The following is a 15,522-nucleotide window of genomic DNA, read 5'->3' as shown; positions in this document are numbered from 1 at the left end:
TAGATAGATTATTCGATGTTCGGCTAAAATTTCATGGACCTCTCTATTCGGTTGGTGCAGTTAGAAGAAGAGATACTTATTTGTTGCAAGAAGTTAAGACAGATTTTTAGCGAATGGCTGGACTTTTATCCAAGATCATATATTTGTTTTCCAAGTTGGTTGTTGTTCAGATCTTTTGCGGGAACGTTTTAAGTTGGAAGTTGAAGCTGCTAGAAAACAGAGACCATGTAAATTCATCAATGTTATCAGCAGTTCCCTTTAGGCAGTTGAACGTTTCTGGGATACTACCAAGCATCAAATACTAAAACTTCAGGATAATTCACGTCAAATCTAGTTGGATAAAGGGTCAAATTGTTATCAGTCTAGACCATCTATGTTCAAATGAAGCCATGTGTTAGTGTCTGGTCACGTGACATGATTGGATCTATAGTCTCTCATACAATTTTTTTTTGGTAGCGGGGATAAATTTACAGAATTTTGGAGGTTTTTATGTGCATGATGCTCATCTTCTCCGGAGTGTTTGGGTCCGAAGATCTTATTTAAGCTTGTTATCTAATCCAATGCTGAAGCACAGGCGAACAAAGAGTAAATATTATTGAAAATATCAGTTCTGAGGAATGCATATGAATACAACTAAACGATGAGACGATTTCAATAGAACATGAAAACAGAAGTAGAAAATGCATAAAGGTACAAAGAAACGATAACTAAAACACATGAAAAGCAATCAACAAAAATATATAGAGTGCGTGTCTTACGCCTTTACTGAGTAAAAATTAGGATGAAACAAGAAAGAAAAGATACAGACATCAAAGAGCATGTAGATTGTTGTTCCAATCGGCTGGCTAGACCGGGCATCCCACTCTCTCTCCTCTCTGTCTACAAGCTCCTGTAATCAATAACGGTCACCTCTTCCTCTGGCGCATCTAGGTCTTGGTAGCTGCCACCATTTTCCCATAACATTAGTTTCTTATAGACATCATATACAGTAAACGACTCTAGGTTGAGCCATGTTTAATGGAGAGATGAAAGCAATGTTATACCTGCGTAGCCGTCTAGGATCCTGTCTAAAGGCCGGAGACAACAGAAAAGGGGCTGGTCCACCTCTGCCCCCACCTTCAAAAGAAGGGTTGGGCCCGCTCGGGTCCCTGAACATCTGCATCGCAACCTCAGGTGGTGCTGGTACAAATGGTCCTAGTGGCCTGCCCACATTTAACATTCACACAATCATTACAAATCACTGGTTATGGTTTGCTCTCTTAGGATAAGATCATGAGAGAGTTAATAGTCATTGTTAAACCTACCCGGCACCAGGAACAGGCATCAGCATCGGTGGTGCATTTATATCAGCCGAGTAGGAAGGTACCTGAAAACCGCCTTGCCCACCAAATGCATCGAAACCACCTTCCTCCGGATTTGGACCGTTTCCATCACCTCTCTGTTGATCCTCTGACCGATCAATTCTGTCATTTCCATAAGCTCGTCCGTCTCTGCGTCCACCTCGATCATCCCTCAATCTGTTCTCCATGCCTGGCTTGCGTCTCATCATAACTCTATCTCTCTGCCAAATGTATACAAAACACATTAGAAGCAAATCCGAAATAACAAACTAGACAACACTCTATCAACTGATAAAAAGGATCATTTACCGGGCCAGGTTGCTGCGTGGCTGGTTGTCCTCCTGGCGCATTAGGATCACTACAAATGACGAATAATTTTTTTCATTACAACCTGGTCAGAAATGACAGAACAGGAATCCAAGAGAAGAAAGCCTACATACTTCATATAGTTTTGAAAATAAAGTTCTTCCCGCACTTTGGCAGTCTGGTCCACTACAAGCTCAGCATGTTTGAGCTTGAGATGCTTGTGCACAAACTCAGCAGCATGAAACAGCTTCGTGCAGCCTTTAGCTCCACAACCATATTTCCAACCATACTTCTCATCCCTAATCTTTCGGACATGTGGATCTAAAGCTTCAATAGCAGCAGCATCTAGCTTCTCTTTGGCAGCCATCACTTCCAAGGGATCTTGACCTTTCAACCTCTCTTGCCAATGAGAGTCAAATTTGTCCTCGCTCTCATCTCCTTTTGCATCAGAACCTTTTCCTTCTGCTCTCACATGCCGCAGACCCTTAGCTTCATTTGTTTCAAGCTTTCCGTAATAGTCCACACCATGAACACGCCAGAGATATGTGAGAAGAGTGTCAAGCAATTCAACACCCTCAAGGCCTTTCACCGATGTCAAACCTCTTATGATTATAACTGGACCAGTTGAACCACTGTGCAAATTATCTCTACCCGACTTTTCAGTTTCGGAACCTGATAAAACGTTCTCCTTAATTCCTTTCTCAGCGTCAAGCTTACGCACAAGGGCTTGCGCTTGTTCAATGTCAGTTAGGATTCTCTTTGGATCAGAAGTGAAGCTTGGTGCTTTAGGTGCCGCCGATGCATCAGTCCCTCCACTTTCCCGCTTAGCAGGTCTTCTTTTACCACCACCAGCTGCTTCATCCTCAGAATTTGGCTCACTGGTGCGTCCAGTTTTATTCAATGCTGTCGCTGCAGGACCTCTGGAACAGATCGATGGAATACTGTGAGCTTTTGAAGATGAAAGAACAATTATAATATTAAACACGGAGTAGAGGCCAAGAATATGATCTTACAAATCTAGATTCCCGCTCTGTAAATTAAGTAAGAACTCCTTCGCTACCTTTTGTGCAAGTTCATTCCTCCTGAAATTTTCAAAGGTAACATATAAATACTGTAATACCAAGATATCACTATACAGTATATTATACCAAACAGGCTAACACCAAATTAAACAGCTGCAAATGGTTCTTGAAGTTACCTTTCTATTACAGAAAGTAAGTTTGTTGGATGATACTTGTCTTTCAACCTGGAAGCGCAACATAGATAAGCATGTTAATAGATGAGCAAAAATTCCCAGAATAAGGTAAACGAGGTAAACGACTGGAACAGATAGTGGAAATCACCATTCTTCCTCTTTGTGAGTGTTAAAGTAGACACGTTTCTGGGTTGTGATATACTCTGACTTGTATTCTTGATATCTGCAAAAGGAAAGAAGACGTTGCCCCTGTAGCTTTACAAGACAACTGCTTAAGCACCAAGACTAAGTTGCAGGTTATAAACATACCTTCGTTCAGCTTCTGATGGCAATATATCATCTTCCAACTCCTGGATAAACTGTTTGTAAGACATCAGCCCGTCCCTGGATCAAGGAAATACAACCGTGCTTATTGTTAAATGTAAAAACAAGGGAGTGTACAAACAGCACTAAACAACAGTAATAGCTTTATCTCGTACTCAAACAGCAAGATGATAGATTTTTAACATCACATGTTAGAGAAATGATATTCTAGTAGCTAAGAAATGATCAAGCGTATGCCTCAAAGTCACTCTTAACTTTTTGGATCTATAAGGAAGAAAAGATAAACGCCTCATGGGAGAAAGTTAGACAGTTCATAACTCCTAATTTGCACATTAACTAAATAAAATAATCCATAGCAAAAGAAAAAAAAAACACTATAGGATAAATACAACAAAGCAAAGAGAAAATGAACAAAGATGACGAACTCTAACCTTTGAGTACCTCCACTATTAGACGCATCACCATAGCGTCCCCGACCTCCCTCCCAGTCTGCCAAGAGATAAACACAAAAACAAGTTTGATTATTAATTTTTTTTTTGCTCAAAATTTGGTATTATCTAGATTGAAGCTTCCTATTACATATCTCTAGTTAAAAATTGGATTAACTGTTTCCAATTTATAAGACAGTCTAACACGATAGTCATTGTTAAAAATAAGAAAAAGAAAATCAGATGCAAATGGGAACTCATGCAGATAGTTGTCTAACCTTGATGGCGTCCCATAAAGCGGCCATGAGCTCTATCATCACCATAACCAGGCCTCCCACCCTCATACTCATATCCTCCAAATCTATCATTCCAGCCCAGAGTGAGTGATTTGAGCCAAAGTAACAATGAACTTTTTATTTCGATCGAGATGAAGATTACCTTCTGTCGGGTGGGCCATAGCCACCACCACCACCACCACCACGGCGACCATCATAGCCGTTGTTATCGTCCCTCCGGTATCGCTTGGGAGGAGGAGGCGAGCGGCGCATAGGAGGAGAGTGCCGCCTATCTCTGTACGGCGGGGGAGGGCTCCCGCTAGGCCGCCTCTTGTAATCCCTGCGGGGAGGAGGAGGAGGAGGGGGCGAACGGTCGCGGTCGCGGCGATTCGGCGGACGCTCTAGATCTGTTTCGCGGGAATCTCTCTCGTGGCGGTTGGGAGGCTGCTCCTCTTGATGTTCCTGCTGCTGCGGCGGTGGAGGAGGAGAGGTGGTCTTCTCGGGGAGGTCGGTGTCGACGGAATCAGCCGGAGGGAGAGTCTCGTCGGCCATTAGGAGGAGAAGATCGGAACCCTAAATTCGCGAAACTGTTATCGTGTTTCTTCGATACACTCAAAAGTGTGTTTCCTTCTCTTGTATAGCTTAACGGGTAGAGAAACAGTACTGAACCTAAATTTAAGTCGGCCTTACTCAGAATAAGCCCATCTCCCTCAAGATAGGGGTTTATACTTTTATTTGTTTATATCTTAATTTTTTTTAAGTATTTGACCATTACAAAACACATAGAGAAATTGCCAAAAATATATTTAGACTATTTTTAATGATTTACTATATTCTTACTTCAAAATAAAGTAATTGTATAATATAAATGATTTTTATTTCATTTATACTCTATTCTACAGTAAAAGTTAATATAGTGAACATAATATAAGCAACTTACTCTCTTTATAAAGTAAATTTATTTTTATTCTATTATCATAAAATAAACAATATAATTGAAGTATATTTTAGAGAGAAAAATAAAAATACTCTTAGAATATTCTCAAACACACATATATATATATATATATATATATATTTAACAATATCTATCTGAATTTTATCGGAAATCCAGTGCTCTTACATTTTGAACCAAATATTCTGAAATTGTTTATTACCCGGAAAAAAATTGTTGACTAAGATGTTTGTATTATTCAGACCGTTTTAATAAAATATGTATTATATTACGATCATCACGTAGTTTCTATCTCAGTGTATTAAATTTATGGTTGACTAACTTTACAACTACAACAGCTTAATAATTTAATTCATTTTAGTTTTGAATTAAAGTAACCATATCTGTTTGTGTATGATAACCATATCAGTTTGTTTATATTGGATTAAATTGGTTTACAGTATTATGTTTTGATGTTGAGCTGATTACATTAATCAGTTTATTATTATTGTTATAATATAATATATGATATAAGATCAATTTTAGTATAATGACAAAATTATAGGCCAGATACAAAAAAACACTATTTTAATAAAATAGGTTTTTCCTTTTTAAAGAAGTGATATTGTCGAAAAAAGACAAAGTGAATTGTAAGAAGAAGAAAAAGAAGTAGAGGAGGAATCATATATATAATGAGACACTTTCTTCTGTGTCCACATCAGATTTTGATAAATGTTTGTGGGATCCATCTTTATATCTATCTTATTAAAACAGAAACATTTTGTTGGACCTAACATTTATTTTGTAAGTTTTTAAATTAAATACACTTTTATACTTTATAGTTAAACATACATTAAATCACTAATGTTTCTTTATTTATACTACTATCCATATTTTCAAACAATATACTTATTTCTTTATACTACTATCTACGTTTCCAAACAATATACTTATTTCTTTATACTACTATCAATGTTTCCAAATAATACAATAATTAATCTTAATTTTTTTTTGTCAACTAATCTTAATTATTTTATATCTATTGTTTTCTCTTTAAAATTTTGTAGAAACGTCACAATTTCATAAATTGCAAAATAGTGAACTTTAAAATTTCCATTATAAGATTACAAATTATGAAACTATTACAATTTAAATCTAATTAGATTACATATCGATCATCCATCAGTTCAATCGGTTAGTCTCAGATTTTAGTAATTTTTTAATATGAATATTTTAAAAACATAAATTGAATTGTCAGATCTCCGGATTAACCGGTATAATCACAATCGGGTTGAATTTAAAAATATCGATTTAAATGAAAAATATTTTAAATACACACTCTTTAAAAATTACCAAAATATTTGTTAAATTATTAGTGAAACTTTTCATGTTAAAATATCCCGCGCTTCAAAAGCGCGGATCAAAATCTAGTTTTTGTTTTAAAATAGTATGTATTCATATGAAAATCACTAAATATCACTTAGTGCAGTGGTTTATGTATCATTAAAGAAGCTCACAACCCGGATTCGAATAGAGAACATGTGCGTTTTGCATTTTTTTATGATTAGATTTAATGAAAGGCAATTATGATTTTTACAAGTCATCTTTTTCTTTAGACTTTTAGACTTTTTGCAATATTGACTCCGACATCTCATAATTTTTCAAGAGTTATACATCAGTTTCTTCGTTTTTGCCATTTTCATGAAAACTTCATGAATTTTTAAATATATTACTCGATTATAGGATGAAATGAGTGAAAATTAAGTTTTTAAGAATTTCGGTTTTTGGACTGAGTCATTTTACATCGTCATCGTTGGTGTCCGAATTACATTTTTCCGGTGATTTTACGGCACTCGGCAGTGAGTTTTCGAACGTGATTATGTAATGAATTAATGATTGTGGGTCATTTTAAATTAACTTGCGGCCTATGACACTCAGTTTCTACATAACCTTTAAAAGGTGAGGCTGATGCGTCAGACATACCCAAAAAGCTTCCTAATCACATACCCAAAAAGCTTCCTAATCGTCTATTCTTTTGCATTGTCTTTGAATATGGCATAGGGTTCTCCCACTTTGTCGCTCAACTCTCACATCCAATGATAAACCATTACACTCTAAACCGCTCTATTCAGTGTCATATATCATTGAAACTCCTTAAATTGATATAATTTCATAGTCTTACTGAAAACTTGATTAGTATAACTTTTCTATGTTCTTTGTTCTACTTTCTGAAGTTGTCCGCTGAGACCTGTACGCCATGGAGGGATTCACTAATTTCTCATACTTCAAATTTGAATTAGAACACACAGGTAGTTTCAAAGAGGAGGCGAACAAAATTGTTTACACAGCTGATAACTACAGGAAAAACCAATGAAAAAGAAACACAACTTTTTGGACGGAGCGAGAGAGTTCACATAGATCTGAGAGGAGCTCATGGAGATTTATTTTTTATTTCTGTTAAAAAATCTCGCCTTGACTATTTTTCTGGATATGTATATATTATTGCGCTATGTTTAATAAAGGGTTTTACTATTGTGTGGGGTTTCTAAATTGGAATAGATTATTATTTTCTTACATTTACACATGTTGCGAATTTACTGGATAGCTAATAAGGATGTCAATTAGTCAGCGTATCAGATGTTGAATCTGAGTGGGTATATGGTCTATGTTTGACATATTCTTAAAAAAAAATGTTGTTAGATGTCGAATTCATGAACACAAATCGAAAATTCTTTTAGAGATTCACGATTCCGCGCTTGCACGGGGCTATATCCCTAGTATAAGAAAGGGAAGAGTAAGTAAGCGTTTAGGAGATCGAACTCTCCTTTTTACAAGAAAGTTTGCTTTATTGCATGTACACACCACCACTTAAGCCCCTTTTTATTTTTCTCCTCATCTCTCTCCGCATAAGATTCTCTCTGCCCCCGTTTGATTCGCTTTGCTGACTCAACACATCTTGTCGTCGCCTCTTCTGCTGTTGTACAGTACAATACGTTTTTGTTTCTTCCTCCTCTCTCCCGTAACACACAACACAAGCACCGCTCCTTCTCTCTCTCTCACTCTTTAATTAGGTATCGCCGTTTCTTCATCTTCTTCCTTTTTCTGCTTGCGTGAGAAAAGCCAATAGATTTGGTAATCTAATTTTCAACTGGGGGTGGGGTGTTCTTTCTCCTTTCCATAAAAGTCTATGTTTTGCTATTTATTCACGCTTGTTTCGGATTTTTCGATTTCGCTGCGTTGGTTCTGTTCAATTGTTTCCTTATTTGTCTGTTTTTATCTTTAACCTTTCTACCAAAAAGGTTCTCCTTTTTTTTTTGATGAAAAAAGACTAAAACTTTGTTCTTCTATTGGTTTTGTATATATTACCTTTGGATTTGACCAGGAATGTCTAATTGAGTTGCCTTTCTCATGTAGTGGTTTATGAACCGGGAACTTTGTTTCTGCGATTATTTTCATTACGAGCAGGTTTACTAAAAGGAATAGGTCAGATTGCAATATGGTTTACCTTATCTTAGAGATCTTGGCTTTTACTAGTTTGATACTTGTGGGAAGAAACTTCGATTGTCTCATCCTGGTTTCTTGATTTGCCTACCAGCCTCTTCACTTTGTTTTTTTTAGTATATCTGACTGAGTAGCTATCCTGCAAGGGAAATTATCACCCTTGTTGGATGTTTAGTTGTTGTCCGCATTTGAAACTATTCTCTAGTATTTAATGGTTACTTTTTGGTCTAATCTATTTTAAGACAGCATTCTGCAGGTTCTAAAATCTAAAATCTGCAACCTTTTTAAGCTTGGGACAATGGGTGCATCAAATTCCAGAATAGATGAAGATAAAGCCTTACAGTTATGCCGTGAAAGGAAGAAGTTTGTGCAGCAAGCACTTGATGGAAGATGTTTGTTAGCCGCTGCTCACGTTTCATACGTCCAGTCTCTCAGGAGTACCGGAACTGCCTTGAGGAGATTTGCTGAGATCCAAGTTCCCGTTGAGTCTTCCTCTCTTTACAACACTAGTGCAACACCAGAACAAGCTCTTGCCTTAACCGAGACCTCCTATTCTCCTCCTCCTCCTAGTGCCAGTCCATTCCAGGTCAATCACATGAAGTTCAGAGGGTTTTCTCCAAAAAAGGTGGTAGAGAAACCACCGGTTACGGTTGTCGCCACTGTCATCTCACCATCGTCTAGTGTCCCACAGACTAGGTCTATGGAGAAGATGGAATCAACCCCATTTGAAGAATCTTCTTCTTCTTCCATGCCATCTGAGACGCCTCCTTGGGATTATTTTGGTCTTTCCCATCCAATCGACAACCAGTTTTCTTCTTCTCCTCCTCACGCTGGGAATGGTCATCATGTGACGAGTTCTGTTAAGGGAGAAACTACAGAGGTGGAGGAGGAGGAGGAAGATGGTGACAACTTTTCTTTTCAAGAGAGGGAAGAAGAGTCCAACGGTTCTGACGATGAGTTTGATGAGCCAACGAGTGATACACTCGTTAGAAGTTTTGAAAACTTCAATAGAGTGCGTCGTGAGCCTCCTCAAAGAGAGGAGGAGGGAGTGGAAAGCGAGTTCTCAGACGACGCTGAGAGAAGCAAAACTCCTGAGCTATCGCCACCAGTGACGCCTTTAGCAGCTGCTGCTACTACTCCAGTACTGAACAAAACACCGAACCACCACACCGAGAACAGGCTTCCTCTTCCTCCCTCCAGGGACTTCTTGTCAAGCATGAAAGAGGTAGAGATGCTCTTTGTTAAAGCTTCTGAGACTGGGAAAGAGGTTCCTAGGATGCTTGAAGCCAATAAATTGCATTTCCGTCCAATACCTCCATCAAAACAAAGTATATCATTTTCATCTCTTTGTTAATCTATTGTTTACTATAGTTGGGATTATTCATAACTCTGCCTTTTTGCAGGTGGCTCCGGTGCATCATCACTGCTCAAACTTGTCTCTCTTGTGGGGAAGACCCCAAAGATGTACCAGAAGGTAATTTTTTTTTTTTACATTTTGGGTAAATATCTGTTGATGGAGATTGGTTAGAGTTTGAGTTATTATGTGCAGAGGCTGCTCCAAACACGATGAAATACTTGACCTGGCATAGGACTGAATCTTCTCGATCCACATCTTCAATGAATCCTCTGGGGGGAATGAATTCTGATGACGTGGAAGAGCTTAATAGCAGTCTCTTTGAAAACATTGGCGTGATCGCTGGAAGCCATGCCTCAACTCTAGACAGACTGTATGCATGGGAGCGGAAGCTCTATGATGAAGTGAAGGTACTCTTACTCATGTTTGCTTATAACGAATCAAGTGAAATGATGTACCTAATGTGGTTTCTCTGACTACAGGGGAGTCAGGCAGTGCGGAGAGAGTATGACGACAAGTGCAAAATCTTGAGGGAACTTGAATCAGAAGGTAAAGGCTCACAGAGAATAGACAAGACACGTTCAGTTGTCAAGGACCTTCACTCCAGAATCAGAGTGGCGATTCATAGGATCGACTCAATATCAAGACGGATTGAAGAGCTTCGTGACAACGAGCTCCAGCCTCAACTTGAGGAACTCATCCAAGGGTATGTGTTGTAGACAGTAGTGAAAACTCAATTCTTTCTTATTGCTGATTCGAACCTTGTTGGATTTTGAATATTAGGTTGAGTCGAATGTGGGAAGTGATGTTTGAATGCCACAAAGCTCAGTTCCAGTTGATCTCAGCGTGTCACAGAAGGGGAAACATTAAACTCAACATGCACTCGGAGTTGCACAGACAAGTGACATCTCACCTCGAAGACGAACTCAGCGCGTTGGCCTCGAGCTTAACCAAGTGGATCACAGGCCAGAGATCATACATCAAAGCCATACACGAGTGGCTGGAAAAATGCGTCGTCTTACCACGACCGTCTAAGCGTAAGAGGCGTGCGCACCAGCAACCAGTTCTCAGAAACCTCGGCCCTCCCATCTACGCGACGTGTTCAATCTGGCTCGAGAAGCTCGAAGCCTTACCTGCGAAAGAGGTTTCAAGCTCCATCAAAGCACTGGCTTCTGACGTCGCCAGGTTCTTGCCACGTCAGGAGAAGAAGAATCATCGCAGCAAGAAACATGGACCTGGTGAGAACCAAAACGACCAGCAAGAGGAGACGTTGGAAGATTGTGGTCCGGGGTTTGATCGGTTTAGGACTAGTTTGGAAGGATTTGCTGGCCAGCTCAAACAGTTTTCAGAATCATCAGTGGAAATGTATGAGGAACTCAAACAGAGAATCCAAGAAGCCAAGATCAATTACGAGCAGTTGAAGAAGGCTTATTCCCAGGGTAACTGATATAATACATATTTTGTTTCTTTTCTTGGAATAATGGAGTTTTTGCTGAGGTCAAAATTTTGGAAGGAAGTTGGGTTTGGCATTTGTAAATGTTAAAAGACTAAAAGAGATAATATATAAGAAGATTTGCTTCAACCATGAATGTGGAAGATAGTTGTTATACAGTATGATGGTTTTAAGTGGGTTACCAATTGATTTAAGATATACAGTTTCATATTATGGTACAACACAAACAGGAATCGAAGAGTGATGATCTCTCTTCTAGTTTGTCCCTTTGAGAACAATTCTAAAGAGCTCTTGACAGACAGATTTCATGTCTGGTCTCTCCGGTGCCTGTGAGATACAGCTCAGAGCAATCTGCAAGACATCAATAAGAACTCCAACCCCAGAGGCGTGTGTCTTAACAATGGAAGGGTCAAAACACTCGACGGCACGGTTTTGTCCCACGAGCATAACAACCCAATCAACAACCCCTTGTTCATCATCTATAACATCTCCCGACACTTTCCCCGTGAGAAGCTCTAACAAGATGACCCCAAAGGCGTACACATCGCTTTTGAGAGAAGGGTAGGGTTTGGTGGAGCTAGCAAACTCCGGAGGGCAGTAGCCGAGAGTGGCTGCGTTCAGAACTTGCTCTGACGTGGCTTCCGGTGTGATCAACCGGTGGAGACTGTAGTCTGTTAGGAGTGCAGTGAGCTCGGGTGGTTTTAGGAGAACGTTGGTTGATTTTAGGTTCCCGTGTGGGATTGATTCTTCGTTGTGCAGGTGACTAAGACAAGTGGCTATGTCTAGAGTGATTTTAAGACGGTTTTCTAGCAGCAATGGTGGGAGGTTTAGCAATCCAGCCTCTGCAAAACAAAACAAAACAAAAATCAAATAATATACTAAGCAAACCAGTCTTTTTTTTTATTATTACCTTGGAGATAGAAAGCTAAGCAGGGTGCATCAATGTATCTTGATATGATAAGCTTCTCGTGTTCTTTGGGGCCCCAATAGTAAGCCTGAAGAGAAACAAGATTCGGGTGTTTGATGTTGCCAAGTTTCTTTATCTCCCTGGCGAACTCCGTCTTGCCTTTTGCAGTCCCTTCCCTTAACCATTTGACAGCTAACACGGTGTTATCAGAACCGAGCACCGCTCTGTACAGCGTTCCGTGGCAGCTCCTTCCCATGGCTTCAGCTGGAGCGCGAGACAGTTCCTCTGCTGTGAGCGTGGTAAGACAAGCGTCGAAAATGTACAGGTTCCCGTCCAGTTTCACGGATGTCTGGCGAGACCTAGGGTTATCCGGTGAGTTGTGGATTCTAGACAGGGAAGGAGTGGAGGAAGCAGATACTTGGGAGGATGAAGGATGCTCAGAGACAAGCAGCTTCGCCTTGGTTGTGGAAGTGGAAGTTACAGATGACGAAGGTACACTGTTCTTTCCAGGAGAAGGTGAAGGAGAAGGTTCGTTTTTCTGCAGGCTACTCTTTTCATCAGTTACATCATCCATTTTCTCTTTGTCCTCTTCGTGCTGCCTCTTTAGCATACAATGAAACCAAACACAGACAAGAGCAAGCAGAGAAGCACCAACGACCAAGCCTATGATCAGAGCTGCCTTTACGGAAGATCTCATATGATGATACTTATGCTTTCCTAAGGTTATGCCATCTTTAGGAGTTTCAATCAGCAACTCATTATTCCCGGGGCGAAACGCTGAATCTGGAAACCGCCGGAGAAGACTCTCCGGCAGGTTTCCAGAGAGATTATTAGCAGAGACAATGAATACCTTTAAGCTGTCTGGGAGGCCATCAGGTATATTCCCTTCAAAGTTGTTATAAGAAAGGTCTAAAGTAACCAAACTGTGGAATCTGGTTAGTTCCCCGGAGAGAACTCCACTTAGCGAGTTATGCGACAGGTCAATACTGGTCAAGCTAAGGTTCCCTGCACTACTTGCATCCTGTAGAGGAAGCGAACCAGACAAGTTATTGTTCGACAGTTTTAGATCCGTCAACTTCTCCGACACCAAAAGATTTCCCGGTATGAATCCGCTAAGCTGGTTACGGCTGAGGTCAATCACTTTCAGTTCAGGATAATTCCCTAAGACAAAAGGCAGCTCACCCTGCAGCGAATTGTCAGCCGCCTCGAGAGAAGTCAGCCTCAAAAACTGACTAGTCTGGCTAGGTAGTAGTGTTCCAGTGAGTGAGTTTGAACTTAACCGGATAGTTTCTACGTAATCACCCCAGCTCTGTATCCTTGACAAGTCCCCTGAGATGTTATTGTGACTCAGATCAATAACGGCACAGTGGCCTATTCTCAACGGTAAGGCGCCCGATAGTCTATTTGACGACAGGTTGAGTTTCTTTAGCGTTGAAGAGGTTATACTTCCAACAGGACCTGCAACAAGATATCAAGACTCCGAATATTACAAAACGCATCGTATTTAATAGTAACAAAAATCCCTACATATAACTGTTAGAACCGCAATGCAGTTGTTCCGCATATTCTATTCATAGAGTTTTATTACCTTCAAGTTGATTGAGGCTAAGATCTAGCTCAGCTAAGATAGTTGAGCTCTCCTGAAGAAGGCCCTGCGGTAAAGAAGCCGAGAACTGATTGTCCTGTAACCTAAGAATCTTGAGAGAGACAACAAAGCTGAAGGAAGGGAGAGAGCCAGAGAAGCGGTTACTGCTAGCATCAAACACCTCTAAACTATCGAAAAACGGGATGCCGTCGTCGTGAGCGAAAAGCTCTCCGACCAAAGAGTTCCCACTCACGTTCAAGTACCGAACCGAAGAAACAAAGCTCGACTTCGCCAGACCCAAATCAAGCGAGCCCGACAAGCTGTTCCTGCTCACGTCCACGTATTCCACGCTATGTAGCTGAGAGAACAAGCTCATCGCTTCCCCGGAGAAACCGTTCCCTTGCAGATCAAGGTACTTCAACCTGTCGAGATCGTCGATCCCGGAAGGTAGTGAGCCGCGGAACATGTTGTTGGATATATCCAGATGCTTGAGAGACCTGAGAGAACCGATCTTGGAGAGAGTTCCGGAGAAGTGATTGTCGGAGATGGACAAGTTCTGAAGCTTCCGGAGACCGGCGATGACGGGGAGACTGAACTCTCCGACCAGACCTAAACCGTTCAAATCTATGGATGTGACGTCTCCGCTACTGCAAGAAACTCCGTACCAGGTTTGAGGACACTTGTCGGAGGAGGATAGAGCATTTGCATCCCATGAAGTAAAGACTTTACCCGATGGGTCTGTCTTTATGCCTTTCTTGAGCTCGAGAAGAGCTTCGAAGTCGGAAGAAGAACCTGAAGTGCTTATCACTAAGACTAGTATCATCCAACATATTATCCGCATGACTTCGGAATTGGAAAAGAAAAAAAAACACAAAACCCTTTTTTCTCCAAGGAATCAAAGAGTCTCTCATGTAAGCCACATTGTCAGTTTCTCGGAAATGGAGGAAGAAGAAGAAGAGGACCTGCGGGGAAGAAGGAATTGAGGAATCTTTGCTTCTTTTTGTTGTTTATGGGGGCGCTTCAATCAAAAAAGCGCAATCAATGGCGGAAGATAGAAGACAGTAAAGTAGGTGATAGCTCTTTAATTCTTGTGGACTCGTCCTTATCAGTTTGTATGTTGATTTTTCTTTCTTTTTAAGGTCCAAAGTTGCAGATGCTTTCGCACTGAAACAAAAGACAAAAGTGAAAAGTATCAAAGTAAATTTAGTATATGGTGGTAATAGAGATGGTAGGTGTGGAGTCTGTGGACTTAGCAAGACTTCTTAATTTTAGTTGTAGAATGTCCACGTGAGATTTACATTTATTACATTACTATCTATGGGCCGATGTGGTTAATGCCCATCTAGCTAGCTTTCCAATATTGGAAGATTTATTATTACATGTAAGTTTCTTATATATGGTTAAACTTTCAAATGCACTACTACAGTATATATTCTCCTTTCTCCAGCTCCCATGTAAATTCCACATGTAAATCAAATAATTAGGGGTGGGCAAAAAAACCGAACCGAACCGATCGAACCGAACCAACCGAACCGAAACCGATTCGAACCGAACCAAAGTCTATTATCAAACAGTTAGGTTTAAGATTTTCCCAACCCGAACCAACCGAACCGAACCCGATCCGAACCGAACCACGTTGAACCGAACCAAACTAAACCGAACCCATAACCAATGTGCATATTAGCAATATACAATATACTAAAATGCTAAGACTAAGTTATTGTTAATTTTATTAAGGATTTTTTTTTTAGTTTTTTATTTACTTTAGTTAATTTTTGTTTGATGTTTATAATTTGTTAAAGTATTTGTTTCAGTTTTACATTATATTTAGTTTACATAGTTTATTTTGTAGAGGTATTACTAACGATGTTTTTTAATTTTCTATTTATTATAGTTAATTTTGATTTGATTGTGCTCTTA

At 39.8% G+C, this 15,522-nt stretch overlaps 3 protein-coding genes across 3 annotated transcripts; 1 reads left to right on the top strand and 2 right to left on the bottom strand.

The window, feature by feature from the left end:
- Positions 1–628: 628 nt before the first annotated feature.
- LOC108813051 (serrate RNA effector molecule) lies at positions 629–4,505 on the bottom strand. The gene is made up of 12 exons (XM_018585484.2): positions 4,032–4,505; positions 3,872–3,954; positions 3,597–3,654; positions 3,151–3,225; positions 2,990–3,064; positions 2,845–2,892; positions 2,660–2,728; positions 1,781–2,566; positions 1,650–1,698; positions 1,305–1,561; positions 1,044–1,202; positions 629–940 (listed from the first exon to the last, which is right to left on the bottom strand). Exons 1-12 carry the CDS (start codon positions 4,418–4,420, stop codon positions 880–882), a joined length of 2,109 nt encoding a protein of 702 aa, XP_018440986.2. The 5' UTR covers positions 4,421–4,505; the 3' UTR covers positions 629–879.
- A 3,122-nt stretch (positions 4,506–7,627) lies between these two features.
- LOC108813529 (protein ROLLING AND ERECT LEAF 2) lies at positions 7,628–11,239 on the top strand. The gene is given in 7 exon segments (XM_056989856.1): positions 7,628–7,873; positions 8,550–9,631; positions 9,707–9,727; positions 9,730–9,777; positions 9,853–10,067; positions 10,140–10,363; positions 10,441–11,239. Coding segments are annotated over 6 exon segments (2,202 nt in total). The 5' UTR covers positions 7,628–7,873; positions 8,550–8,601; the 3' UTR covers positions 11,105–11,239.
- Positions 11,215–14,789, bottom strand: LOC108813528 (LRR receptor-like serine/threonine-protein kinase GHR1). The gene is made up of 3 exons (XM_018586111.2): positions 13,606–14,789; positions 12,021–13,475; positions 11,215–11,952 (listed from the first exon to the last, which is right to left on the bottom strand). Exons 1-3 carry the CDS (start codon positions 14,441–14,443, stop codon positions 11,366–11,368), a joined length of 2,880 nt encoding a protein of 959 aa, XP_018441613.1. The 5' UTR covers positions 14,444–14,789; the 3' UTR covers positions 11,215–11,365.
- Between the last annotated feature and the right edge of the window lie 733 nt (positions 14,790–15,522).

The sequence above is a fragment of the Raphanus sativus genome, chromosome 6, assembly GCF_000801105.2.
Source record: "Raphanus sativus cultivar WK10039 chromosome 6, ASM80110v3, whole genome shotgun sequence".
NCBI lineage: Eukaryota > Viridiplantae > Streptophyta > Magnoliopsida > Brassicales > Brassicaceae > Raphanus > Raphanus sativus.
Note: the sequence above shows the minus strand (reverse complement) of the source record. Positions and strands in the feature narration are given on the sequence as shown.

Coding starts and splice junctions, on each gene's coding strand:
- LOC108813051 (XM_018585484.2), bottom strand. CDS start 4,420: ATGGCCGACGAGACTCTCCCTCCGGCTGATTCCGTCGACACCGACCTC. Junction 3,655..3,871: donor CTTTATGGGACGCCATCAAG/GTTAGACAACTA, acceptor ATCTCTTGGCAG/ACTGGGAGGGAGGTCGGGGA. Junction 2,567..2,659: donor CAGAGCGGGAATCTAGATTT/GTAAGATCATAT, acceptor GATCTGTTCCAG/AGGTCCTGCAGCGACAGCAT.
- LOC108813528 (XM_018586111.2), bottom strand. CDS start 14,443: ATGCGGATAATATGTTGGATGATACTAGTCTTAGTGATAAGCACTTCA. Junction 13,476..13,605: donor TAGCCTCAATCAACTTGAAG/GTAATAAAACTC, acceptor ATCTTGTTGCAG/GTCCTGTTGGAAGTATAACC. Junction 11,953..12,020: donor CTTAGCTTTCTATCTCCAAG/GTAATAATAAAA, acceptor TTTGTTTTGCAG/AGGCTGGATTGCTAAACCTC.